The sequence below is a fragment of the Telmatherina bonti genome (assembly GCF_933228915.1).
Source record: "Telmatherina bonti genome assembly, chromosome: 5".
NCBI lineage: Eukaryota > Metazoa > Chordata > Actinopteri > Atheriniformes > Telmatherinidae > Telmatherina > Telmatherina bonti.
Window position 1 is genome coordinate 5661476 of NC_136623.1, and position 27679 is coordinate 5689154.

Consider the following 27679-nt stretch of genomic DNA (forward strand, 5'->3'; position numbering starts at 1 on the left):
CAAATCTGTTTCGCTCCAGGTCCTCTTTGTCCCACCCCCATCATCACCCACGGAGCGATGGTCTGCCGGCCAGCAGGCGATGGGCGTCAGAGCTGTGACCTCCTTTGTCACCATGGTTACCAGAATTCCCTTCCTGTCGGCAGCTTCCAGTGTGAGACGGCGAGTCGGCGATGGGACGGAGACCAGCAGCCTCTGGGAGGAGCCTGTCAGAGTACGACCCCAGACTCTGAGTTGATCTGAGGGAGGTTGAACCCAGCTGGACTGACCGCCGTTTGTTTGTGTTTAGTCTCTCAGCCTCTGCAGTCGGTGTCGACTTCTCAGCGCTGGTCGCTGCCGTCCTCCTGCTCTCAGATCAGCAGCTTGCGGTCTCTGTTGTTCAGCATGATGACCAGCAGGGGGCTCTGCTCTGCACAGGTAAGGCGAACCCGCCCACAGCTTCTGACTTCTGACCTGAGCAAACTCTTCTTACCAACTGCTGGTCTCTCATGACTTCCTGTTCCTGTAGCTTCCGTCGTCGGGCGCCGCAGTGTCGCTTTGTGACGAGTCGTCTGTGACTCTGCAGTGCGACGCTGACGACTCTCTGAGGCTAACGGTAAGATGGACAGCCGCCATCGCTGACCTCCCGACCACGCACCTTCCTGACCTCCACGATGTCGGTGAGCGATCTGAAATGTGTCAAGTCGTTAATATAACAGTATTGATGAAGAATGTGGCTGGATCCTTCCTTTACTGTTTCTTCTTGATTATAAATATCGTTATATATAAATGAAATTAAATTTATAGATTTATTTAGTTTAAACACGTGTTTAAATATGTTTAAATTCCAAAATCTGATCATTACCTCAATGCATTAATTACTTTAACTAATCAGATAACTGACCATGTAAACAGCATAATCTGATTTCCTTTATTAGATTCCAAAATGCAGACTTCTCTGATTTATTTTGTCTTTTAGCATCTGAGCATATAGAAAGAGCTTGTCGCGTCCATCTTTTATGCAGCTTCCGTGAAAGATGGAAGAAACGCAGAAACGACGTGAACAGAATAAACTAAGCGTACGACAGGAAAAAGTCGAAGTACGAACAGAGTAAAACATTCACCTGTAAACTGTCGAGCAGCTAAATTGTCATGGTGCGGTGTTGTCTGTAGGTCTGGTTTCCTGTTTTATTTAGTAGTTTTTCTCTCTTGTGTATTTGTTTAGCTTCCCTTTCCATTCATGAGCTCACCTGGCTTCATTTAGTTCAGTCAATCCACTCATGTCTTGTTATCTGTGTGTTTACATTCTAATTGGCCGCCAGTTCGTTGTTGGTATTCTCCCCTGTGTTAAACATCCTGTCTCCTGGTCTACGTTTGGGTCCTCGCCTCTGTTTTGGGACGTAAATAGCTCTCATATTAACAGCTAAGACTGCCTTTGCTTTACTGCCTTTACTGTCTTTGCTTTCCACAAAGACGGGATGTTACTTCATCATGCACGCACATTCTCTGAAATAAATCCAAAAGAAGACAAAGACTAACTGGGAAAATACAAAGGGTGGATTGTCCTCTCCGGGTCGGGAGCCAGATCCTGCCTCAAGTGGAGGAGTTTAAATATCTCGGGGTCTTGTTCACGAGTGAGGGAAGGAGGGAATGCGAGATCGACAGACGGATCGGTGCGGCGTTTGCAGTAATGCGGACTCTGCGCTGGTCTGTCGTGGTGAAGAAGGAGCTGAGCCAGAAGGCGAAGCTCTCGATTTACCAGTCGATCTACGTTCCTACCCTCACCTATGGTCATGAGCTGTGGGTCGTGACCGAAAGAAGGAGATCTCGTATACAGGCGGCTGAAATGAGTTTCCTCCGCAGGGTGGCCGGGCTCTCCCTTAGAGATAGGGTGTGGAACTCGGTCATCCGGGAGGAGATCAGAGTAGAGCCGCTGCTCCTCCGCATCATTACAAATCTGTGATTATTCGTAGGTATCAGACTTTTATGGTCACGTAAAAGGGATCATCTTCTCTCCTTTTAAAACCAGCCTTGTTCCTGAATGAAACCAGACTTCTAGAAGGAGTTCGGGAACTTCTCGGTAATCTCCCTTCAGCTCTGCCATCGCAGCCAAAACTGGTTTCTAAGACGACACCCAGCTTTGGCTGTTCCCATGGTTACCACCTGACCAATGATGGTGAAGGATGTGGTGAGTTGGCGAAGACAAAACTCTTCTTTTTTTCTATTTTTTGCTAAGTCAGACAACAAAATCTCAGCATTTCTTGGGTTTGAGTTGTTGCAACATTTCTTCCATAAAAACAAATGTCCCTCAGTGTCCTGCACATGCACAGCCATATACCTGAAAACCTTTTCATGCTGAAGGAGTGAGCAGAAAATTCACCAAAACCATCGTCGACAGGGATGTAAAGCCAACTTCAGCAGTTTCAGACAGTCTTTTCTTCTTCCAGGCTCAGAATTCCTCATCAAAATGCGAATATATTCTGGGTTACTTTTTCATCTTTCCAAATATTTTATACATATATTTGTTAACATATTAGCAAAGATTGAAGAAGACCTTGAGTACCCACAATGCCCGCTGTCAATCTTTAACCTATAGGTGACAGAGATTTGCTAAAATTACATAAAATCAGAGTGTTGAGCATCCTGTGATGGCTAAATACTTGTAGCATCTTGAACTCAGCTAATGACAAAGGCATTAGGAAGTGCATTGTGAGGAGGCTGAAAGTTTATTCAAGTTGGCGACTGTCCCCTCTGTTCATTAGCAAGGAGATGCTAATGGTCATGCTAAAAAGGCTAACAACTGGCCTTGTTACTCATTGATTTACAGAGATACTCTCTTTTCTGACTGTTAGCAAGGAGCTGCCTCTGTCAACAAAAGAGAGGTTAATGACTTGCTTCTCTCAGCTGGTAGGTTCATTGGATTAAATACTCACCCCACTGTTCATTAGCAAGAAGATGCTAGTGTTTGCAACATTACTGTCTCTTAAGTTGGTAACCCACTGATTCATATACAACGTATGCTGTCTGTTAGCAAGAAGATGCTAGTGTTAGCAACACTACAGTCTATAAACTGGTAACCCACTGATTCATATACAATCTATTCTGTCTGTTAGCAAGAAGATGCTAGTGTTAGCAACACTACTGTCTATAAACTGGTAACCCACTGATACATATACAACCTATTCTGTCTGTTAGCAAGAAAATGCTAATGTTAGCAGTGCAAAGACTAATAATTAGCTTGTCTTGGCTGGTGATTTGCAGTATATATTCAGTTTGATGTTATTATTTAGGAAATGCAAGTGATAAAACAGGAAATACTAAGCGTAATGACTAGCATACCTAACTTGGTGACCCAGTTCAGTCCAGTCGGACCCCCTGGATCAGACACAACCTCGTCTGACTTGAGGTTTAAACATGAAAATGTTAGTTTGGAAAGTCAGTTGATGCTTAATTTGGCTGTTAGCATGGTAAAGCTAATGAAATTAGCTGCTGTATTAGCACTTTTGTATTTACTAGCACGTTGTGTGTTACACTGCTGCCCCCTACTGGTGACATGACTGTTTTACCACCTCGTCCGGAATAAAACTGAAATCTTTCGTCAGAATTTCTGGTTTCTTTTCATTTATCTCTGCTGCTGTTGAAAGATGTTGGTTTTGTGTGTGTTTGCAGTTGTTTGTCCGGCTGGCAGTTTCTTCCAGGAGGGGGCGTGTCTTCTGTGTCCTCAGGGAACCTATCAGGAAGAAGAGGGGTGGGACTTTTGCAATAGGTGTCCCAGAGGCTCCTCCCCTGCTGGAGCTTCATCTGTCAGTCAATGTGAGCCTGGTTAATCTGAATGTTTGTTAAAGACTCGCCATCCAACACGCAAAACTGGGATATGTCCAGTAAAACACCTGAGGTGTGTTTAATTGTTTCAGGTGAGATGGAGTGTCAGAGGCGGAGCTTGAGGTGTTCACAGCGAGGAGACTTCCTACCTGCACAGCCTGACCTTCTGTCTGGCCGGTGGAGGTGCTTCAGCAGTGAGGGGGCGGAGCTTGAGTGGACCACCAGTGATAAAGTTCTGACAGATGACGAGTGCTCAGGTGAGGTGGCAGCAGCCAGTCAGAAAGCAGGTTTTTTTTTACATGACTTTCTTCTCATAATCCCGTCGTGTTGTAGTTCTCCAGAGATTTGAAGCTGTTCCCAAGTCCGACCTGGTGGTTGGATCTGATGATACTGAAGTGCTGCGGGCGATGACCTCAGACCTCGCTTCCTGTATCCACGGTAACACATGTGTGCATCTTTTTCTCAGAGGTGTGTTTAGTCCCGTTTCTGACTCTGTTTGTGTGTCAGCTTGTGCAGTGGAGCCGTCCTGCCACCATGTGGCGCTGTTCCAGACTCAGTGTGAACTCTACAGCACACACACCCTGAACACACACTGCAACGCCTCCCAGCAGGTAAAACTCAGCTTTTCTCTGAATGATCCATTAAAAATCTGATTTAAAGTTGATTGATAAACGTTTTTATTTTACTCTGCGACGCCGCAGACCGGCGGTTTTCTGGGAAATCTTCAGGCCGAGCTGTTCCATCAGCTGAGCTGCTCTCCGAAAGTGAGCGGCGGGGTTTCGGATCTGCTGGTCGTCAAGAAAAAAGGTAGTGTTTCCATGGCAACCAAGTGCTTTATAGCACAGTGTACCTTCTAGTACTGCGTGTGTACGTACCTGTGTGATCAGGTGTGCTTCGTGTTTCTAGGGGCGGAGTTTTCCTCACAGCAGCAGCAGAAACAGAGATTTGTGAGGATGAGGATGATGAAGGTACTCTCAGGTGTGTTCAAGACTCAGGTGTTCTCTGGACGAACGTCTCTGTCGGACGCTCATCGTTTCTGTCAAGATGGCTGCAGCCGCGACGCCTGTTGCCATGGATTCATCCTCAACCAGAACAGGCTGAACGGAGGTGTGTTACCATGGAGACAGCAACATGTATAATCTATCTCTGTCTGTCATAATCACAAAATAACAATTGTGATGACTAAATAAATGAATACTTTAAAAAAATGAAAAATTAAACGTTAATGGATCTGTGTCAACTTCTTTTTGGCTCCGCCCCCTCAGGTTCTCTGCTCTGTGGTTGGCTGAGAGCTCCGTCAGTGCTGATGTGTGGGGACCAGGACTGGGATGTGATTGGACAGGGATTAGCCAATCGTATATGTGGGGCGGGGCTTACCTACAATGAACAGCAGCGGAGCTTTGTGTTCGACTTCGGAGGACAAAAGTTCCCCATCAGTAAGAAAATGACGTCACAGCTGCAAACTGGACGACTTCAACACTAATTTGTTTGTTTGTTTGTTCAGCTGAATCTGCTCTGCCAGCTGACAGTAAGAACAAGAAGGACTACCAGGCTTCCATCATCAGCTTCCAGGCCGTCTACCTGAACACAGGTGGAGACTCTGACCGTCACGTGTCCGGAGGCGTCGTACAGACAACCATCTGATCTGTGTTTGTGTTGTTTCAGATGCAGATCCGGCAGTCGGGGATTCTGGTTCTGCTTCCTGTCCTGCAGCAGAACCCAGTCCTCCTCTGGATGGTTTGTATCCGACCCAACAGCAGGAACCGCCTTACGGACCAGCTGATATGTTTCCTCTGACTGGTTTCCTGTTTGGCTTTTCAGCGTCGCTGCAGCTGAAGTTTGAGTCTCTGTCGGACGATGACGTCCTGGTGGATCCTCAGAGGAAGCTCCCGCGTCTCTCCTTCCTGCTCAACAAGGAAAACTACGACTCCCAGCAGGCCTTGCTGTGGTGTCTCACACGTAGGTCACAGCAGCGTTACCTCCACCTGAAGTTCGCTGGCGAACTTAAAACTTTGGTCACAGGTTGATGAAAAAGACCCACATTTATATTTTTTATCTAAATGTTAAATAATTCTAAACAACTTCACTTGTTGGGTTGTATAAAATCTGTGTTGGGATTGAAGGAGATTTTATTTGTTTTTGTTTTTTATTTATATTTTTTTAATTCTAAATGTGTTTTATGCTACATATTTATGATGTCTGTGAAATGGACGTAGATTTATTGTTGAGGCAGCTATTGAAACAGCTTTTTTGATATTATGTGAGATCATACAAAATAAAACAATGTGATTCAAAACAAAACAAACCTAAAAATTGTGACAAAATGTGAAAATGTATCAGACTAAACTAAATTTACCAACACAAATCAAAGCAAACACCCAGGAACGATACAATATGATTCACAACTAAATGACAGAATGTGATATATGAGTTGAGATTAAACAAAATGAAACAATATGAAACAAAACAAAATGAAAGAATAAACTAAAAGACCCAGTCAGAGAAACTCGAGCTACATCTTCACCACCCAGACATCCGTTCACATGTTATTTTACTGCAGTTATTTTGCTTTTTATATATTTGTAAATAAATGCAGACGTTTAAGGGCTAAAGTTCATGAATTTATAATTAGAAAAAGGCAGAACATTTTCGCCATCAATGATCTGATCTCCGTGTGACGTGAACTGGGGCCCTCCCTCCTGCAGGTGGCAGCACTTTGTAAATATTTCGATGATGTTTCAGGTTGTGATGAAGAGCAGCAGTGTTCAGTTGCCAACCTCAGAGACGCCGACTTGGCCGGTTTCTTCAGCTGCTTGCTGTATCCAGACAGCAGAGTCTGCGGAGCGTACGATAAACCTCTGAGACGACCCTGTCGCCCCCTGCTGGACCGAAAGCCCATCAACACCTACATCAAGAATGGTACAGCGATCAATACCAAACATTTCCTGCTGTAAATCACACTGGAGGTCATTATTTATTAAAGCTGAAGTATTTATTTTGGGAGAAACTGGAGGAAATGTGAACTTTTTATTATTTTTAGGGGAAATTTGTGTTTTTGTGGACTAAAACATCTGAACGTGCCAAAAATAAAGAAATCAGAGCTTTTTTTCGACACATTATTGATATGATTGCCTTATATTTGTGTGTTTAGTGGCTCTGGATGGACCTGTGAAGAGTTTCTATGAGCGAGTTTCCTTCCAGAAGATGGTTTCTTACTCAGTACGGAGTCGAATCACACTGAGAGAAACTACGCCGCTGTCCGAGGGGTAACGAATAACAGACTGCTCTGTTTATGCAAATCAGTAAAAGCCTAAGTTCTTTTCTTTAATTTTGTAGTTTGTAAAATATTTGTATGGGTCATTGAATTTTTCAAACAAATACAGAGGTTTATGTTCTATCAGTCAATATTTACATGTAAATGTTTTTTTTTTATTATTATTAATTCAGCACATACAATATTTTCAAGTCTTAATTTACTTTCAGTAACTTTGCTGGAGCTTTATATTAAAGATTCTGTCTATTTTCTTTGAAAAAGTCTCAGAAATCATCCAGGAAAACATTTACCAGACAGATATGATTTTGCATTCTCAGAGTGAATTTACAGTAAACAGGACCCGTAAACATAAACGTCCATAATGACTGAAGACACCAGTCAGCAACAGGAACATCCTGAAAATACTCATAAAATATGTTCTTTTAACAAACAATAAAGAACTAGAGTAACTATAAACAGAGAATTATAACGTTTTTACATAATGTGTTTATATTTTGAGGAAAAACTGCATTTAATTAATTAAACTGCATCTGTTTGTGTGTTTAGGTTCATGAAGTGTGAGCGCCGCTGTGATGAGGATCCCTGTTGCCGTGGTATCGGTTTTGTCCGCGACACCCAATCACCAGGTATCCGTGGTAACTTATTCTAGTATCTGAGCAGAATTCCGTCTTTCTGTACTTGTTGTTTATTAAACACATTTTACATGAAATAAGGATGTTTCCTGGAGCAACTGTTTGCTTTTTTTTTTTTTTTAATTAACTAGATAGAAACTGAACCAATGACAAGAAATGAAGCAAAATTAACAAGTGCAGCCGGAAAGAGAATGGAATTGGAGTCATACAGCCATAAGCATACAATGAAGAAGCAGAGGGGTCATGTGACCTTTTGGGTTAATAAAATGTGTTGGCCAGGAAGACCAAACATTTAGACTTACAGAGGTTTAGCTAAAGCTGGTGTTTCTTCATCATGATGAGCTGAGATTCACATGAAACCTGACAGATACAGTCAGGTATCATCTGCATAGCCATAAAACCTGACAGGTATAGTCGGGTGTCATCTGCATAGCCATAAAACCTGACAGGTATAGTCGGGTGTCATCTGCATAGCCATAAAACCTGACAGGTATAGTCGGGTGTCATCTGCATAGCCATAAAACCTGACAGGTATAGTCGGGTGTCATCTGCATAGCCATAAAACCTGGCAGGTATAGTCGGGTGTCATCTGCATAGCCATAAAACCTGACAGGTATAGTCGGGTGTCATCTACATAGCCATAAAACCTGACAGGTATAGTCGGGTGTCATCTGCATAGCCATAAAACCTGACAGGTATAGTCGGGTGTCATCTACATAGCCATAAAACCTGACAGGTATAGTCGGGTGTCATCTGCATAGCCATAAAACCTGACAGGTATAGTCGGGTGTCATCTACATAGCCATAAAACCTGACAGGTATAGTCGGGTGTCATCTACATAGCCATAAAACCTGACAGGTATAGTCGGGTGTCATCTACATAGCCATAAAACCTGACAGGTATAGTCGGGTGTCATCTGCATAGCCATAAAACCTGACAGGTATAGTCGGGTGTCATCTACATAGCCATAAAACCTGACAGGTATAGTCGGGTGTCATCTGCATAGCCATAAAACCTGACAGGTATAGTCGGGTGTCATCTACATAGCCATAAAACCTGACAGGTATAGTCGGGTGTCATCTGCATAGCTATGATACCAGAAAGGTACAGTCAGGTATAATCTGCATAGAAATTATATCAGACAGGTACAGTCAGGTATCATCTGCATGGCCATGATATCAGACAGGTACAGTCAGGTATCATCTGCATAGCCATGATATCAGACAGGTACAGTCAGGTATCATCTGCCATGACACAAGGAGCCTAACATGCAGATTACTGGGCCCAAGGAAGTGGTTTTTATTGGAAAAAAGCAGAGGTCATGGTAGAAAGTCTTGGGGAATTCTAGAACAATTAATAATATGTTTGTACTTGTTCCCAGAAGTACAACTTAAACCAAGAAATCCTGAGATGCTCGTGTCTGAAAGCACAACCATTACTGATTATTTCAAAGGCTGCAGAAAGGTCTCGCTACATTAGAACATTAGAGTAACTGAACAGATGATGTCTTGCAGAAAGTAGCGCCGTCTCAGTGAAGTAACTATTAGCAGCAGACTTGTTTTGATCAAGGAGGCTTCTTCTGGGAGTACATATAAAACATGTCTTATATTTTTATGTGTGTGTGTGCAGGTGTGGTGTGTCTGGCTCTGATCAGCCTGGGCGTTCAGACCTGCAGCGAGGACGACATGACGAGCTGGAGGACTCAGGACTGCAGTCCATCGGAAGTGATGACGGCTCCAGAACCCTTCGGCTGGTACCAGAAACCTGGTACTAAACACACACACACACACACACAAGTACACACAGATAAATAGAGGCGTTGTATGATGTGACATGTTATGTCTTCAGTGAATCAGTGGACATCCTCTCCAGCGCTCTGTCCTCCGTTCAGCCTGCCACCAACCACAAACAACGGTGAGACTCACACGTTGCTTCATTTACTGTGACTGTTAGCTTTACTAGCCTAGCTAAATGTGCAACATGACACGGCCTTTCTCAGTGTCCATGGACGAGTGGCGTCTCCTCGATGACTCCTCAGTCCTGATCGACTCATCTTTGTCAAGATATGATGTCATCCACATAAGCCGTGACATCACTGGTGACCAAGACAAGACCAGGGACTGGTGTCTCCATGGTAACCACAGTTTAAGATAGAGATGATCCGTAACGTGTGTGGATCTGACAGTTTTCCTGTTTCTTGTTAGCCTGTCAGGAGGCGGAGTCTTGTGCTGCTGTGTCACTCATGGAGGTGGAGTCTGCCACCCGCTGTGTCCTCTACCCTGACACCTCAGTCTGTGGGTTAAGCTCCGCCCCCAGATCCTCCGGTCCCTCCACTTCCTGCCGACTGGTCGTCAGAGAGCCCGCCCAGAAGGTGTACCTGAGGACAGGTGAGCTGATGGGCAAGTTTCAGAGAACAGCTCCTCGCGGCGCTGTTGGTCAGATCTGTGTTTGTTTCTTTCTTCAGAGCGGCTGCCATCAGTAACAGCCCTCTCAATACCGGGCCATGGGACTCTGCAGGGCGTTGCCGTGGAAACAGTCGTTGGTTCAGACAGGAGGACGGTGATTCAGTTCCTCGGAGTCCCGTACGCCCGTGCACCAACAGGACCCCTCCGTTTCCAAGCAGCACAGCCAGCTGACTGGATGGGAACCTGGGATGCAACAAAACCACGGTAACAACCCATTTTATCAACTCCAACTGGCGTCTTCATGGACCGCAGAGGTCCTTAGACCTACCTCATCCTCATCAGTCACAATCTTTCATCTGTAACATCTGGAGAGTAAGTTTCATTTCTAATCAGTAAACTCCATCCATCCATCAGTCCCAGCTGCATCCAGCCTGGTGATGATGCATCTGCGGCGTCCAGTGAGGACTGTCTCTACCTGAATGTCTTCCGTCCTGCTGCTCTGGTGTGTCCCGACTTTACTTTGTCTATTTAAACCTTTTTCCTTTGAAGTTTAGATTTTCCTATTTTATTTTTTTAATTTTAATGATCTAAAAGTGTGTTTCTGTGTGTGTGTGTGTGTGTGCGTGTGCATGTTTCAGAGAGGGCGTGTCCCAGTCCTCGTTTTCTTTTTCAACCCTTCAGCGAATCAGAAACCGGGACTATTGGATGGCTCCGCCCTCGCGGCTATGGGTAACATTGTCGTGGTAACAGCCAGTTATCGGACCGCAGCGCTGGGATTCCTGAGTACAGGTAAATAAAAACAAAGAAATAAGTAAACACACACACACACACACACACACACACACACACACACACACCCACACACACACACACACACACACACACACACACAGAACAACAAGCAGTCTCATCTTTCTGTCTCCAGGTGCGTCTGGTCTCCGTGGTAACTATGGCTTGTCGGATCAGGAGGCGGTGCTTCGTTGGGTCAATGCCCACATCTCCCTGGTGGGCGGAGACAACAGCACTGTGACAGTGGGGGCGGAGCGTCGTGGTGCTGACATCACCAGCCTTCATCTCTCCTCCTCCTCGGGTTCCTCGTTCCAGCGGATGATCCTGATGGCAAGTCCGATAGTCATCCTCTCCTTCTTCATCATTACTCGTTTATCCGGTTTAAGTTTTTACAGTTTGATGCAGATTAATGTGACAGAGGGTTACAAAAGGCGTCCCACAGGGTTCGATCTTTGGCTCCGCACTTTTTCATGATTAATACTGAGAACTGATCGATCCATTCATCTTTATGCTGACGACACTATCCTTCACTCCGTTGGCTCCAACTCCAGATGTCGTTTGTCAACTGCAGCTTAGTTTCATTCATGCCCATCAGGTCCTATCCATCAGGTTTATTCATTCATCCTCTGAACTGTTTGACCCGATTAATAGTCGCAGGGAAGCTGGAGCCTTTCCAGCAGCTTTCAGGCGAGAGGCAGGGTACACCCTGGACACGTCGCCAGTCCATCACAGCCATCAGGTCCTCTTCAGATTTAGTCTCAGACCAAAGCCATGTGGTTTAGTAAGAAGGGCTTTGTTCCCACAAACAAACCTTTATCCTTGATTGGACCCCTTCAGACTGGTTTACTGAGTATAAATATATGGAAACATGACCGGACAGTCTGAAGTCACATCAAGAATTGTCTCCACTTCGCTGGTCTGGACAGTATGGGTAAGAATGGTAGAGGTCAATATGGTACCGATCAATATGATAGGGGTCGTTATGGTGAGGGTCGGTGTGGCATGGGTTGGTGCAGTGCAGGTTGGTATGGTAGGCATCGGTATGGTACCAGTTGGTATGGTACAGGTTGATCAGTCTCATTTCTTTCTCTGTGATGCTCAGTTTGAACTTCAGTAAATGATGTCACCATGTCTCCATGACCACAAGCTGCCATGTGATTGGCAGGTTGGATACGTGTGTTAACATATATCCAACCTGCCTGAAGGTGGGACATCACATCCTGAGCTGCTGAATGGATTTTCCAGCATCTTTCTTATCGTTTGTTTCACTTTAAAACTATTTTATTTTCTTCGTTGTCCATCGTGGCGTCGCAGCCGGGGGGAGGACAGGGTCATCGGTCCTGGCTCAACTAGTTTCTTCTTCTGTCCCGTCTGCAGGGTGGTTCCGTGTTTTCTCCATCATTGGTCCAGACGGCCTCGTCCTCCAGACGCCAGGCGACTGATCTGGCCCGAGAAGTCGGCTGCTTGACCTCTGAGCTCGCCGACGATGATAAGATGGCCACCTGCCTCAGAGAGACGCCCGTCCAGAAACTCAACGCTGCTCAGACCAAAGTGAGGTCTAAACTCCAGGATGGTTTGGATGATCCAGGTCTCTACGCATCTGATCCAACGTGTGTTTGTCCTGCAGCTGCTGGCGGTCAGCGGTCCATTCCAGTCCTGGTCTCCAGTCCTTCAGTCTCAGTCCTCGTCCTATCGCAGAGTCGACCTGCTGTTGGGAACCTCGGAGGACGACGGTCTGATTAGCCGAGCTCGCAGGATAAAGGTCAGAGGTCGCAGCACAGCTGAAAACGCCTCCAGATGCTGGATGTTAAGTGTTAAGGAGTCACGTGGTTCTCTGGGTTCAGGACTTTGAGGCTCTGCAAGGTCGAGCTGACGGGAAGACGGCGTTCTACGAGGCTCTGAGTCGCTCGCTGGGCGGAGCCAAAGGAAACGAGCTGCTGAAGGAGGCGGCAACCTGGTTCTACTCTCTGGACCATAGTCCGTCAGCTGCTGGGTACAACCTGTTCTCCAGAGCGCTCAACAACGCCACCAGGTGGGAAACAGTCAGAGCGCTGGATGAAACAGGAAACAGTTTCCTTTCTGGAGGGAGAAAAAAGTCAATTAAAAATCAGTTAAAGTGGAACTATTCTGTGCATTTCAGGCTAATTTATTTTTATGTCTGAGACCAGAAGGGCTGGGATTGATGGAGTTATTGTCACAAATGGCTTTATTTACTTCAGACCGACCCTCTCCGTAGGCTGTCAGATCAGCCTGCGGGCAAAACGAGTGGATTGAGACTCTTCCGCATTAAGCCCCGCCTCCCGCCACTGCACTACATCGGGAGCGCGCACCGCACCTGCTTTCACCGTCATTGTAACATCTCATAAACAGAAGGATTAGGCTAATATGAACTCAATAAAAAAAACAAACTACAACATCAACACATAGCATACAGCCCTACATGTTGGAACCTGAATCAGAGCCTGAAAACGAAGTGGAAAACAGCAACCCACAGCAACGAATGCAGCAGGATGTCTCTCTTTGGTAAACTCACCAGCCATCGTTGGAAATAACTTTATCCCACGTTTTCCACCCGCCTGATGTATTTGTACATGCCCTTGTTAACCAGTAGAAGGTAACCAATCACCGAACCTTATCCCCCGGGACGTCACAAGGATTTCCAAGTAGAAAAAACTCTAAAACGACGCGTTTTTCATCGCCATGGAAACCGAACGGAGAGCTTGCTGGAACTCAAACTCAAACTCAAACATGCGTTTAGGTGATAAAAAAAACAGTGTCGTTCACATGTTTGACGAGGATTCAACCCTGTAACACTGTAGAAAGCTCAGAAAACTCCAAATGCCATCATAGCACCACTTTAATCCTTAAAACTCCATCCGACCTCTATACCAGCAGGACCAGCAGTGTGTAACTGGGATGGTCATGTGACCCTCCAGCTGGTCTATGGAGGTTTAACAGCGTTTCTATCCGTCCAGGAGGTTTACAATCCAGACACAACATGTAGTGTTTATTCAGAGACTCTAGATGGTAAATCCACCATTATTTATCACATCTTCATCACCATCACTACCATGTTGCTAAGAGACCTCTATTTTCACCTGGACATGATGATGAAGACACTTCCTGTCAGACTTTCCACCAATCAGAGAGCTTAAACTGACGGTAACGTCCAATCAGGAGCAGCCAAAGATCAACAAGTGATGAGAAAAGCAGGAAAATAAGGATCCTCTATGGCTGGAATAAAGCCAGGAAGACGTTTGGGATGAAAACACAGCTGAGTTTTGTGAAGATAATGGTTAAAACAGAAATGCCTGTTTTCTTCTTCTGGTTGCTCTTTATGCTGCTTTATTTTTTCATACATTCATTTTACATCACGTCTGCATGGAAACATCACGTCTGCATGGAAACATCACGTCTGCATGGAAACATCACGTCTGCATGGAAACATCACGTCTGCATGGAAACATCACGTCTGCATGGAAACATCACGTCTGCATGGAAACATCATGTCTACATGGAAACATCACGTCTGCATGGAAACATCATGTCTGCATGCTGTCCGGGATTAAAACATTCAGCCTCTACAAACTGGTTTAGATTAAAATAGAAAACCAGACAGATCAAATTGAGCAAAAGTGACTTGGAACTTTAAGGTTTTGGCAAATAAGAAGAAAATAAAACTGACAAAAGTCAGAGGAGTTCAGTTAATACATGAAAAACTGCTCCAACGTTCACATATGACGTCATACAGAATAAAGACGAGTCTGTCTTGGGTTGGAAAGGTGCGACTGGTGCTGGTGGAGTCTGGATTATTACTGATCAGGTAAGCAGCGAACAGTTTCTCACAGAACACCTAGAACGGCCTTCAGCCGAACCGTTCTGACATCATGTCGACTTGAAATGAAGAATCGAGTCAAACATGGTTTCTCGGTTAAAGGTTGGAAATCCCTTTTTTCTGTTAGCTGACCAGATGGCATGGACGGGGAAAACCTGCTGCTTTAACTTTCGGCTGTTTTCCATCAGTATCAGCTCGTCTCAGCTGAACTCGCCTCTGCTCAGTTTGGAGGGTTTTCCACTTGGCTTTTGGACCCGTTTACCGCTACTTTTTTTTGGAACTCCAACACTGAGGTGGAGACATTTCTTTGGTTGCTGAGGAAAGGATACAGATGGACCCAGATGGAGCGACACCAAATGAAAAAAATCTATCAAGAGCTTTCCGACTCAATGGCTACGGTTTGCAACAGTTTTCAGCAGTGACGAGAGAATCTGGAAAAGCCCAAAGGTGACCATTGGCAGGTCCATCCATCCATCCATCCATCTTCTGCAGCTTATCCGGGGTCGGGTCGCACCAGACTTCCCTCTCCCCAGCCACATTTGCCAACTCTGCGGGGGGATCCCGAGGTGTTCCCAGGCCAGCCGAGAGATATAATCCCTCCAGCGTGTCCTGGGTCTTCCCCGGGGTCTCCTCCCAGAGGGACATGCCTGGAACACCTCACCAGGGAGGTCCAGGAGGCATCCTGACCAGATGCCCGAGCCACCTTAACTGGTTCCTCTCGATGTGGAGGAGCAGCGGCTCTACTCTGATCTCCTCCCGGATGACCGAGCTCCTCACCCTATCTCTAAGGGAGAGCCCGGCCACCCTGCGGAGGAAACTCATTTCAGCCGCCTGTATACCGCCTGTATACCGCCTGTATACCGCCTGTATACCGCCTGTATATCTGCGGTCGAGGACCACGATAGTCGGAGTGGATCAAACAGACGAGACTGGAAGTGGTTCCAACAGATGGATACAATTTATGGTCAGCGACCGGCGAGCTGCAGACCAAGTAGCAGATTGCCTCTCGGTCCTATGTTGTTATAGAGCTTGTCGTGGACTACACTGACGTCACAGTGATGTCACCCAAACCCCGCCCCTTTTAGACCTAGTACTGAATTCTAATGGAAAAGAAACCGGACCAAGCTGAGACGAGTCGAGGTGAGTTAAGTTGAGACAAGCTGGTGCTGATGGAAAAGAGGTGTTTGTTTAACCTCATCCACCAGGATGTCCTTGCTGTCCTTCTGATGAAGACGCCACACCAAGACTTGAATCTAATCTCTGCTGTTTGTTTGCAGAGACCTCTTCATCATCTGTCCCTCACTGCAGATGGCCTCCCACTGGGCCAGCAGTGGAGCTAACGTCTTCCTGTACCACCAACCAGCCTCCAGCGCTCACACCAGGTACCAGCGTCTTCCTCGCCGGTTTAAACCCGACACAGTCAAACATCTGATGCTCCTCTGAATCCCATCTTTTCTCTGCAGGGCTGATGCCTTCATTGCTCTGGACCTTCAGTTTGTGTTCGGGACTCCTCTCCATCCAATCAGCTCTCAGCGTTTCACCCCGTCTGACCGACGCGTGTCCCTGGCCATGGTGACCTACGTGTCTAGCTTCGTGCGGACCGGGTCAGATAAACACACAAAACACTTTAAACTTTTTATGTCAAAGAAATTATTCACATTTTTTTCAAGAAAAAATCAGACTAAAAAGATAAAATAAATTAATTCCAGGAACCCCAACCCATCCCGTGTGTGGGCAGAGTCAGTTCTACCCCAATGGCAGCCAGTCCTGTCCTCTGTGGCCACGCCCACATATCTGGAGATAAGCCCCGCCCTCCAGCATCAGCAGGGTCTGAGTCAGAAGTCCTGCTCCTTCTGGGGTCAACTGGGAACCAGACTGACTCAACTCACAGGTAATCAGATTACCTTTGATGCTGCGCCTCAGAGGATTCTGGGAAGTGTAGTTCCTGCCGGCAGCGTTGGCGCCGAAGCGCATGAGCCTGAAACATTTTCACTCCAATTCATCCCTGTTTTCATTCTGTCTCCAGGTGAGCTGGGGGCGGAGCCTGTCCAGCCTGTGTTGGCGTCCCCATCCAGCCAATCACAAACTGAGAAAGATGCCTACAGCTAAACTGATGACATCATCACCTGTTCGGATGACATCACACAGCTTCACCTCCCATAATTCAACACGATTCGAATCATTTCTGTCGATCCATTCTGTTTCTGATCATCAATAAAGAGCACGGCAAACTGACTGATGTATGTTGCTATGGTTACTGTGATTGGCAGGTGTGTGTATCAGTTCATCCGGACAAAAACAAAACAACAGCAACACAACATGTAAACACAGAATCCTCCAGCAGCTGCTTTAATGAGAACGTCTGTCTCAGTAACAAGAAGAGAATTCAGAAAATATTTCTGTCGTGTTCCGTTCAGACCCGGAAGCTCTGCGGGAACTTCCTGAAGGTCCGCGAGAGCCTCCTAAAGGTCCGCGAGAGCCTCCTAAAGGTCCGCGGGAGCCTCCTGAAGGTCCGCGGGAACTTCCTGAAGCTCCGCGGGAACTTCCTGAAGGTCCGCGGGAGCCTCCTGAAGGAGCCACCTGAAGGTCCGCAGGAACTTCCTGAAGGTCCGCGAGAGCCTCCTAAAGGTCCGCGAGAGCCTCCTAAAGGTCCGCGGGAGCCTCCTGAAGGTCCGCGGGAACTTCCTGAAGCTCCGCGGGAACTTCCTGAAGGTCCGCGGGAGCCTCCTGAAGGAGCCACCTGAAGGTCCGCAGGAACTTCCTGAAGCTCCGCGGGAACTTCCTGAAGGTCCGCGGGAGCCTCCTGAAGGTCCGCGGGAACTTCCTGAAGCTCCGCGGGAACTTCCTGAAGGTCCGCGGGAGCCTCCTGAAGGAGCCACCTGAAGGTCCGCAGGAACTTCCTGAAGCTCCGCGGGAACTTCCTGAAGGTCCGCGGGAGCCTCCTGAAGCTCCGCGGGAACTTCCTGAAGGACCGCGGGAGCCTCCTGAAGGTCCGCGGGAGCCTCCTGAAGGTCCGCAGGAACTTCCTGAAGGTCCGCGGGAGCCTCCTGAAGGTCCGCAGGAACTTCCTGAAGGTCCGCGGGAGCCTCCTGAAGAAGCCTCCTGAAGGTCCGCAGCAACTTCCTGAAGGTCCGCGGGAGCCTCCTGAAGGAGCCTCCCGAAGGTCCACAGGAGCCTCCTGAAGGAGCCTCCTGAAACTTCTGCTGGTGGACTTTCTGCAGAAACGTCTGCTGTTTATTTGCTTGTTTCCATGAAACCATGTGTTGCTGCAGCCTGGACGCCTAGTCCTGAGTCAATTCTACTCCTGATTCAGTTCTAGCCCTGATTCAGTTCTACTCCTGATTCAGTTCTAGTCCTGATTCAATTCTACTCCTGTTTCAGTTCTAGTCCTGATTCAGTTCTAGTCCTGATTCAGTTCTACTCCTGATTAAGTTCTACTCCTGATTCAGTTCTAGTCTTTATTCAGTTCTACTCCGGATTCAATTCTACTCCTCATTCAGTTCTAGTCCTGATTCGGTTCTAGTCCTTATTCCGTTCTAGTCCTTATTCAGTTCTAGTCCTGATTCAGTTCTAGTCCTGATTCAGTTCTACTCCTGATTAAGTTCTAATCCTCATTCAGTTCTAGTCCTGATTCGGTTCTAGTCCTTATTCCGTTCTAGTCCTTATTCAGTTCTAGTCCTGATTCAGTTCTAGTCCTGATTCAGTTCTACTCCTGATTAAGTTCTAATCCTCATTCAGTTCTAGTCCTGATTCAGTTCTAGTCCTGATTCGGTTCTAGTCCTTATTCCGTTCTAGTCCTTATTCAGTTCTAGTCCTGATTCAGTTCTAGTCCTGATTCAGTTCTACTCCTGATTAAGTTCTAATCCTGATTCAGTTCTAGTCCTTATTCAGTTCTACTCCGGATTAAATTCTACTCCTCATTCAGTTCTAGTCCTGATTCAGTTCTAGTCCTGATTCGGTTCTAGTCCTTATTCCGTTCGAGTCCTTATTCAGTTCTACTCCGGATTCAATTCTACTCCTCATTCAGTTCTAGTTCTGATTCCGTTCTAGTCCTTATTCAGTTCTAGTCCTGATTCAGTTATACTCCTGATTCAGTTCTAGTCCTTATTCAGTTCTAGTCCTTATTCAGTTCTAGTCCTGATTCAGTTCTACTCCTGATTCAGTTCTAGTCCTGATTCAAATCTACTCCTGATTCAGTTCTACTCCTGATTCAGTTCTACTCCTGATTCAGTTTTACTCATGATTCAGTTCTAGTACTTATTCAGTTTCTAGTCCTGATTCAGTTCTACTCCTGATTCAGTTCTAGTCCTGATTCCGTTCTAGTCCTTATTCAGTTCTAGTCCTGATTCAGTTCTAGTCCTTATTCAGTTCTAGTCCTGATTCAGTTCTAGTCCTTATTCAGTTCTAGTCCTGATTCAATTCTACTCCTGATTCAGTTCTAATCCTGATTCAGTTCTAGTCCTGATTCAGTTCTAGTCCTTATTCAGTTCTAGTCCTGATTCAATTCTACTCCTGATTCAGTTCTAATCCTGATTCAGTTCTAGTCCTGATTCAGTTCTACTCCTGATTCAGTTCTACTCCTGTGGTGGAATTATGCGTATAGTGTAGTTTTAATATGTTATTCATTTATTAAATTATATTAAGATATATATTCTGCATAGTTAGAGTAGTTCAGTAAGCTTGCTTTAGTAGATTCATGCATAAAACTAAGTGTTCTGCTCAAGGCCTGTTTCAGCTTTGACTGTTGTTATCTCCAAGCTAGCAGTTGTTTTGACTAGTGCTGCCTGCAAGGGTTGTTTGTGTATGCTTAAAGAACACGGTAGCACTCTGAGCAGGGGAGAGCTCTCGAGACCTCTCGCCCGCAACATCTGTACATGCCCAATAAATTGAACAGAAAACAGTTGATTTATAGATTTATTTCTCATCGGATAAATTCCACGACAATTTGGTGTCAGAAGTGGGATCCCATGTGTTTCTGCCGGGACTGGACTGAGGGGCAGGCTGCCGGAATCCAAACAGATTCATCTTCAAACCTCGAATAGGCCTTAAGAGTGACGAGGGCCACAGTCACCGGTTTCGGTCGATCACGAAGGGATCTCAACCCACGTGTGGATTTATCTGGTGAGAAGTATATTTTTCCAAATTATAATTTGATTGAAAGTGGTTTTTGATATAATATTTTAGACTGAGTGATTCTTAATACTAATCGAACTGAAACAGTTTTGTTTATAAAATTGTCGACTGTTTTCATAATAATGGTGGTTGTGCTCCTTTTCCCGAGGACTGACTTTGACAAATAAATAAAAATAAAGCAAAAATAAAACAAAAACAGAGATATAGACTCTACGAGATCAGGTTCTGAAACGAAGCCCTGTGAGTGCGAGAACAGGTTACTAAACGAAGCCCTGTGAGTAGAAATACGAGATCAGGTTCCAAAAAGAAGCCCTGTGAGTAGAAATACGAGATCAGGTTTCCAAAAAGAAGCCCTGTGAGTAGAAATACGAGATCAGGTTCCAAAACGAAGCCCTGTGAGTAGAAATACGAGATCAGGTTCCAAAACGAAGCCCTGTGAGTAGAAATACGAGATCAGGTTACTAAATGAAGCCCTGTGAGTAGAAATACGAGATCAGGTTCCAAAAAGAAGCCCTGTGAGTACGAGATCAGGTTACTAAACGAAGCCCTGTGAGTAGAAATACGAGATCAGGTTCCAAAACGAAGCCCTGTGAGTACGAGATCAGGTTACTAAACGAAGGCCTGTGAGTAGAAATACGAGATCAGGTTCCAAAAAGAAGCCCTGTGAGTACGAGATCAGGTTACTAAACGAAGCCCTGTGAGTAGAAATACGAGATCAGGTTCCAAAACGAAGCCCTGTGAGTACGAGATCAGGTTACTAAACGAAGCCCTGTGAGTAGAAATACGAGATCAGGTTCCAAAACGAAGCCCTGTGAGTACCAGATCAGGTTACTAAACGAAGCCCTGTGAGTAGACTTTTAGGACTGACATAACAGAAATATAAGACCAGGTGACGATGGGGACTATAGGGGGAAAGGAGGAGCAACCTAAACCAAATTTTATGAAGGTGCTTTTAAAGCAGCAATATGTAAGTAAACTATTTAACGTTCTGCTGTGAAGAATGTGGGTTTCCAGAAGGAAGCTTTATGAGCATGTATCAGATGAAAAAGTTGGAACAGAAAAAAAAAAAAAAGAGAGAAAAAGCAAAAATACATTAAAGTGTGGGCTGGTTCACTCTCCATAAGAGGAATTAAAAATAGAGGTCTGACCTGTTATTCTCTGGAGAGTTGTGTGGAAATATTGTTTGTTATTGTATTGTTTTTGGTGACTCTTTTCATGGGTGGATTAAAACTGTGATTGGCTGGCTTGGTTGACATCACAGGGCCATAGCGGCCATTCTGTTATGATGTGGTACTGTTATGATGTGGTGGTTTGCTTTTTCCTTGGTTCTGGGTTCCTGTTTTATTTTGGTAGTATTTCCTGTTTGGTTCCCTTGTTTGTTTGTTTAGCTTTATTGATTTCCTGGTCATTGAGTTCACCTGCGTTCACTTAGTTAATTTGCTTCACCTGTTTCTTGTTTGGTTTTTCTGTGTATTTATACCCCTCGGTTTCAGTTGTGTTTGTTGGTTCATTGTCATTCTGTTAGTTGTCATTTTGTTGCTCTGCCCTGGGAATAAACCTGAGTTCTGTAGACTGGCGCCCCGACTCCTGCATTTGGGTCCACCTCCCTCCAGCCACTGTAACAGAATGAACCAACCAAACGAGGACCCAGCGGAGATGATCACTCTCTTTGAATTTCTTCGTCGGGAGGCAGCCAAACACCTCCCGACCTACGAGCCTCTGGACCCAGACCCTCTCTGGACCTCGCGACGAAAGAGACACTCCAGGCGCCGTAAGCAAAAACCCCCAGTGAGCATGACGAGTGACGAACTGGTGGGAATGCTGCTGGGGCTGGACGAAGAACCGGAACCAGTCGACACTGAGGTCCAGTCGCGGTTCTGGGGAACCAGATTGGCTATCAAGCCACCAGCTCCACGGTCCACGTATCCAGTATCCCCGCCTGGTCCACGGTCTACGCCGCCCGCGTCCCAGCCCAGACCCACGTCTCCGGCGCTGCGGGCTCCCACGCCGGCGCCCGGAACCCGTCCGGCGCTGCGGGCTCCCACGCCGGCGCCCGGAACCCGTCCGGCGCTGCAGGCTCCCACGCCAGCGCCCGGGTCCACGTCTCCGGCGCTGCAGGCTCCCACGCCAGCGCCCGGGTCCACGTCTCCGGCGCTGCAGGCTCCCACGCCAGCGCCCGGGTCCACGTCTCCGGCGCTGCAGGCTCCCACGCCAGCGCCCGGGTCCACGTCTCCGGCGCTGCAGGCTCCCACGCCAGCGCCCGGGTCCACGTCTCCGGCGCTGCAGGCTCTCACGCCAGCGCCCGGGTCCACGTCTCCGGCGCTGCAGGCTCCCACGCCAGCGCCCGGGTCCACGTCTCCGGCGCTGCAGGCTCCCACGCCAGCGCCCAGAACCCGTCCGGCGCTGCAGGCTCCCACGCCAGCGCCCAGAACCCGTCCGGCGCTGCAGGCTCCCACGCCAGCGCCCAGAACCCGTCCGGCGCTGCAGGCTCCCACGCCAGCGCCCAGAACCCGTCCGGCGCTGCAGGCTCCCACGCCAGCGCCCAGAACCCGTCCGGCGCTGCAGGCTCCCACGCCAGCGCCCACAACCCGTCCGGCGCTGCAGGCTCCCACGCCAGCGCCCAGAGCCCCTCCACCTTCCTTGCTCCATGTTCCCGAGGGGGTCCCAGGACGGGACGCTCCTCCCCTGCTCCATGTTCCCGAGGGGGTCCCGGGTCGGGACGCTCCTCCCCTGCTCCATGTTCCCGAGGGGGTCCCGGGTCGGGACGCTCCTCCCTTGCTCCATGTTCCCGAGGGGGTCCCGGGTCGGGACGCTCCTCCCTTGCTCCATGTTCCCGAGGGGGTCCCGGGTCGGGACGCTCCTCCCTTGCTCCATGTTCCCGAGGGGGTCCCAGGACGGGACGCTCCTCCCTTGACCCATGTTCCCGAGGGGGTCCCAGGACGGGACGCTCCTCCCTTGACCCATGTTCCCGAGGGGGTCCCAGGTTGGGACGCTCCTCCTCTGTCCCGAGTTCCCGAGGGGGTCCCAGGTTGGGATTCTCCTCCACCGGCCCCAGCGCCAGCCCCGGTGTCCGGCGAGGAGGTCGCTCCTTCTCCTCCGTCTCCAGTGTCCGGCGAGGAGGTCGCTCCTTCTCCTCCGTCTCCAGTGTCCGGCGAGGAGGTCGCTCCTTCTCCTCCGTCTCCAGTGTCCGGCGAGGAGGTCGCTCCTCCTCCTCCGTCTCCAGTGTCCGGCGAGGAGGTCGCTCCTCCTCCTCCGTCTCCAGTGTGCGGCGAGGAGGTCGCTCCTCCTCCTCCGTCTCCAGTGTGCGGCGAGGAGGTCGCTCCTCCTCCTCCGTCTCCAGTGTCCGGCGAGGAGGTCGCTCCTCCTCCTCCGTCTCCAGTGTCCGGCGAGGAGGTCGCTCCTCCTCCTCCGTCTCCAGTGTCCGGCGAGGAGGTCGCTCCTCCTCCTCTGCCTCCGGTGTCCAACGTGAGGGATCCAGAGCCGAGGCTGCCCCCGTCGTCTCGGCCTCCCGGCCGTCCTCCAGAGCCTGGCCTGCCTTCGTCGTCTCGGCCTCCCGGCCGTCCTCCAGAGCCTGGCCTGCCTTCGTCGTCTCGGCCTCCCGGCCGCCCTCCAGAGCTAGGCCCTTTGGACTCTTTCCCCGGCCCTGTGCCCCTGGACTTTGTTTTTTCCCCTGGTCCCTCCTCCGGGCCCCCTCCTCCCGCCCGTCTCGGGACTCTGGACGTTTTTGGGGCCATCCGGTGGCTGGCCCTTGAGGGGGGGGTACTGTTATGATGTGGTACTGTTATGATGTGGTGGTTTGCTTTTTCCTTGGTTCTGGGTTCCTGTTTTATTTTGGTAGTATTTCCTGTTTGGTTCCCTTGTTTGTTTGTTTAGCTTTATTGATTTCCTGGTCATTGAGTTCACCTGCGTTCACTTAGTTAATTTGCTTCACCTGTTTCTTGTTTGGTTTTTCTGTGTATTTATACCCCTCGGTTTCAGTTGTGTTTGTTGGTTCATTGTCATTCTGTTAGTTGTCATTTTGTTGCTCTGCCCTGGGAATAAACCTGAGTTCTGTAGACTGGCGCCCCGACTCCTGCATTTGGGTCCACCTCCCTCCAGCCACTGTAACACATTCACACAGAAATCAGTGTGTGTGTAAGTTTGCTCATATGGTGGCAAGTCCCGTGAAGGATCTGCAAATGGTAAAGAACAAGAATATATATATATATATATATATATATATATATATATATATATATATATATATATATATTAATATATATATTAATATATATATTAATATATATATTAATATATATATTAATATATATATTAATATATATATATTAATATATATATATTAATATATATATATTAATATATATATATATATTAATATATATATATATATTAATATATATATATATATTAATATATATATATTAATATATATATATTAATATATATATATTAATATATATATATTAATATATATATATATATATATATATATATATATATATATATATTAAAGATTGAAAATCAGATCACGGGCATTTCTCCAAAAGATGACAGTAAAGCCTGGTTCAGGCAGACTCTGTTAGATGTGACAGAACGTGCCTGGATGGACCAGGAAAGAAAAGAGAGAATATTATCTTCCTCTAACAGTTTAGTGAAGAGGAGGTTAGAGATTAAATGACAAATATGTATTATTGCAGAGTTTAGCAAATTTTAAGAAATTTAGAAAAAACTGTTGGAAGCAGAGGACGAGTTCAGAGCACATCTAACATGTTTACTTGAAGAGTGTGTTCATTCAAGGCCTTATGCTCACAGAAGGGGATGATGTCATAGCATTTTTAGTTGTAACAACACATTGGATGAATAAAGAATAGACCGAAAGACGAGGGACGTGATGTGTGGCGTTGGGAGCTGATTCTGTTGGGTTGGTGTGCATTGCATGGACTGGATGGGCTTCTGTTTATTCCCTTTCAGACATTAAATGGTGACTTTTGTTTCTTTAAGATTACAGTTATTTTTACGTTTATTATGACTAAATAAATTGACGTTGACTGAAAATAAACGGAGAACGACTTTGGGCTGTGCTTGTTAAATACCCAGCTGAGAGAGATCTCAAGCTTTAAAACTGGAACGACACACCAACATCATCTTCATGTGTTAAAGCTGCGTTATCTTCTTGGCGAGGTCATGTTCAGCTTTCCCAGGGAAACACTGACTTATGGATCCACTGCCACTATAGTCTCACACAGATACAGTTATGATCCAAAGTCCAGGATTTTCACAGCACAGAACATGGTCCACATGGTATGTTTAACAGTATTCAGCAGAAGAACATTATAATTATGAGACTATAATCACATGACTAAATGATTCAGATGCAGCCTCAGAAGCTCGTCTGCTGCACGGCGTCGACCACGGCAGCTCACCGCCCCTTTAACCCTTGTCAGCATGCACCATGGTCTCCACAGGGACCCCAACATGTTAACATGCCCGAGGGGGATTCGGGGGGTGGACTGGGGAAGGGAAAGTTTTGGTCTGGACCACGGCAGAGTTCTGGGTGTCACACATGCTGTCGGTCAGGACATTGGAGCAGAAACGGTCCCTACAACATGCTGCAACACTCCACCTCCCTCCTGTGTCAGCTCTGAGTCCTGGAGCAGGACCTGATATGCAGATGTGACTGCAGGGACCCGGCCACTGCTGATGGGGCCCGGGGATCCCAGAACCAGAGGGTCTGGCAGAGCCCTGCTGGTTGTGACTGTGAACAGTGTGGATATGGATTTTATGGGGGACATGTGGGCTTGGTTTTCACCTTTGACCTCTGGAGGTGATGGATCCTCCTTGTCCTCAGACTGACTGTGGGATTTTCTGGAACTAAGAGACTAACGGATGTGGCCGGCAGGCAGCACAAGTCCCACCCCGACTACAGAGTCAGATGATGTTTTCTGGAATAAGCTGCACCCTGATTCTGTCAGAAAGACTGTTGTGTTCACTCAGTTCTCTGTGGAAAACCTGGATCTGCTTCCTGGAACCTTTGGCCCCTCCCTGATCCTTTACATGTCAGTCTTTATTAATTACACATATGAACCTGATTTATCAACCAGGAAGCTTTAATAGACATGTGTTGGGCACTTCCTGGCATGAATTTCTGCTTGTATGCTGATTGGTGGGCAGGGCGTGATGACTGTAGTGGATCTGATTCCTGAGCAGACCGAGTGGTCCGAGCTGAATGATTATACACACCTACATATATTCCTGGCCTTGTATCCACATGACCAGGCCACACAATTAGGCCAGAGATCAAACATTTTCATTATTTCTGCTTAGCTTCATACTACACTTTGAACATGCATACAAAGTTCTGCAGTCCTGCAGACTTTTGCAACTGAACAAGGTCCCAGTATTTTCTCTGCTCTGCTGCTGTGAAGCGAAACATCAGTTCTTACAGACAAAACAACTTCTGGCACGCTCTACATCTCTAGCTGTGCCTTCTCACAAAACATTTATCTTCAGTGTCTCTGACAAAACATGCACCAGGCAGGCCGTTACGGTGGCAAACCTGTTTAAAGACAGAACACAGATGATCTCTGAGTATTCCCGGCTTGTGTACATTTCTAAATTTTCAGCCCAGACAACATAAGGCTGCATTAACTGTATGACAATAAATAAGGTGGTAATTTCCTGGCTTCGGTGTTCGCCACTCAGGTGCAATATGACCAATCGAAGAAAAATATTAGGAAAGGTTGGAATCCTCCATGTTTTTATCTGCTGACAGCCCGGTGTGTTAGTCCTGATCTGACTAAGTTAGTCCTATTAATTTCACATCAAGTGCTTTTATTTGACGAAGGGAAGCAACGAGGGGAAGCAACTCTTGTGATGGCTGCCAGGAGACAGTCTGGTCTCTGGGTCAACAAACAAATATTTGTACCCTGTATGTCTTCAAAATACCATAAACATGAGGCCGATCATCTGGGATAATATTGATCTTTCCAAGGTTAAGCTAGTTATGCTAGACCGTTAGCCTTGGCCTTTTCTGATACACACATTTGTGTTAAGTCCAGTGGAGAAGTGTGTGTAACAGTGAAAAAACGTTCTCAAGAAGGAAGTGTTGCTGTGTGTGTGGGTGTGGGTGTGCACGTGCGTGTGTGTGTGTGTGTGTGTATGTGAGTCTTGTTGTAGTGGATGAAATCATCTTTAACATCAGTGTTGGATGTTTTATTCCCGATTTGACTGTCAATCGATACACAGTCCTACATCCAGCCTCTCTACTCCCTGGTCCTGCCGATGACACGCACCATGACTGTGTGGCTGGACTGGCCATCCTCTGCACCCCCAGACCTGACCTCTCTGACCGACCTCGAGTTGACCCTGACTTGATGGCTCCGCTCTCAGAACCCAGACCCAGGTGTGGGTTTTGGAGCTCTGTGGAAACACTGTGGTTTCCTGACATCTGATGGTGACCCAGTTCGTCACCGTCACCTTATTGACTCCCTTCTTTCTGCCATTTTGCTCCCTTGACAGGTTGCTGTATGCACATGTGCACTGACTCTTCTGACCCTGTCTCTACAGGTGACTCTCCTGCAGATGAAGGCTGCGTCTCTGACCCACCCTCCTTTTACAGCCTCGCACTTCCTCTTTTCTCTCACGGCCCACAGATGGAGAGATTTCCTCCTTGGTCTCTCTCAGGCCTTCCTTGGACCAAAGCACTTCCTCTCGTGCTGTTGTCCATGCGCATGCGTAAAAGGGGAGGACCGAATTGGTCCCCCCGTAAATTCTTTTTGCAGGTTCACCCGAATGGGCATGGGCCCCTCCGAG

The 27679-nt window shown here is 47.1% G+C and overlaps 1 protein-coding gene across 1 annotated transcript in view; it reads left to right on the plus strand.

Annotated features, from left to right (window-relative positions):
• tg (thyroglobulin) overlaps window positions 1-16843 on the plus strand; it is a gene marked incomplete at both ends in the record, with an annotated part of 32568 nt that extends 15725 nt beyond the window's left edge. The window contains 32 exons of the mRNA XM_079240539.1: window positions 20-211; window positions 287-414; window positions 506-656; window positions 2006-2164; window positions 3646-3789; window positions 3891-4055; window positions 4132-4236; window positions 4306-4409; window positions 4500-4605; window positions 4705-4905; window positions 5064-5234; window positions 5303-5389; window positions 5470-5535; window positions 5620-5757; window positions 6541-6717; window positions 6950-7064; window positions 7619-7707; window positions 9335-9472; window positions 9554-9619; window positions 9705-9839; window positions 9910-10092; window positions 10170-10374; window positions 10525-10612; window positions 10749-10899; window positions 11036-11229; window positions 12277-12450; window positions 12527-12661; window positions 12744-12931; window positions 16012-16116; window positions 16198-16338; window positions 16444-16625; window positions 16761-16843. Of these exons, the coding sequence (XP_079096665.1) occupies window positions 20-211; window positions 287-414; window positions 506-656; window positions 2006-2164; window positions 3646-3789; window positions 3891-4055; window positions 4132-4236; window positions 4306-4409; window positions 4500-4605; window positions 4705-4905; window positions 5064-5234; window positions 5303-5389; window positions 5470-5535; window positions 5620-5757; window positions 6541-6717; window positions 6950-7064; window positions 7619-7707; window positions 9335-9472; window positions 9554-9619; window positions 9705-9839; window positions 9910-10092; window positions 10170-10374; window positions 10525-10612; window positions 10749-10899; window positions 11036-11229; window positions 12277-12450; window positions 12527-12661; window positions 12744-12931; window positions 16012-16116; window positions 16198-16338; window positions 16444-16625; window positions 16761-16843 (4466 nt within the window). The remainder of the gene's footprint in view (window positions 1-19; window positions 212-286; window positions 415-505; window positions 657-2005; window positions 2165-3645; window positions 3790-3890; window positions 4056-4131; window positions 4237-4305; window positions 4410-4499; window positions 4606-4704; window positions 4906-5063; window positions 5235-5302; window positions 5390-5469; window positions 5536-5619; window positions 5758-6540; window positions 6718-6949; window positions 7065-7618; window positions 7708-9334; window positions 9473-9553; window positions 9620-9704; window positions 9840-9909; window positions 10093-10169; window positions 10375-10524; window positions 10613-10748; window positions 10900-11035; window positions 11230-12276; window positions 12451-12526; window positions 12662-12743; window positions 12932-16011; window positions 16117-16197; window positions 16339-16443; window positions 16626-16760) is intronic.
• Between the last annotated feature and the right edge of the window lie 10836 nt (window positions 16844-27679).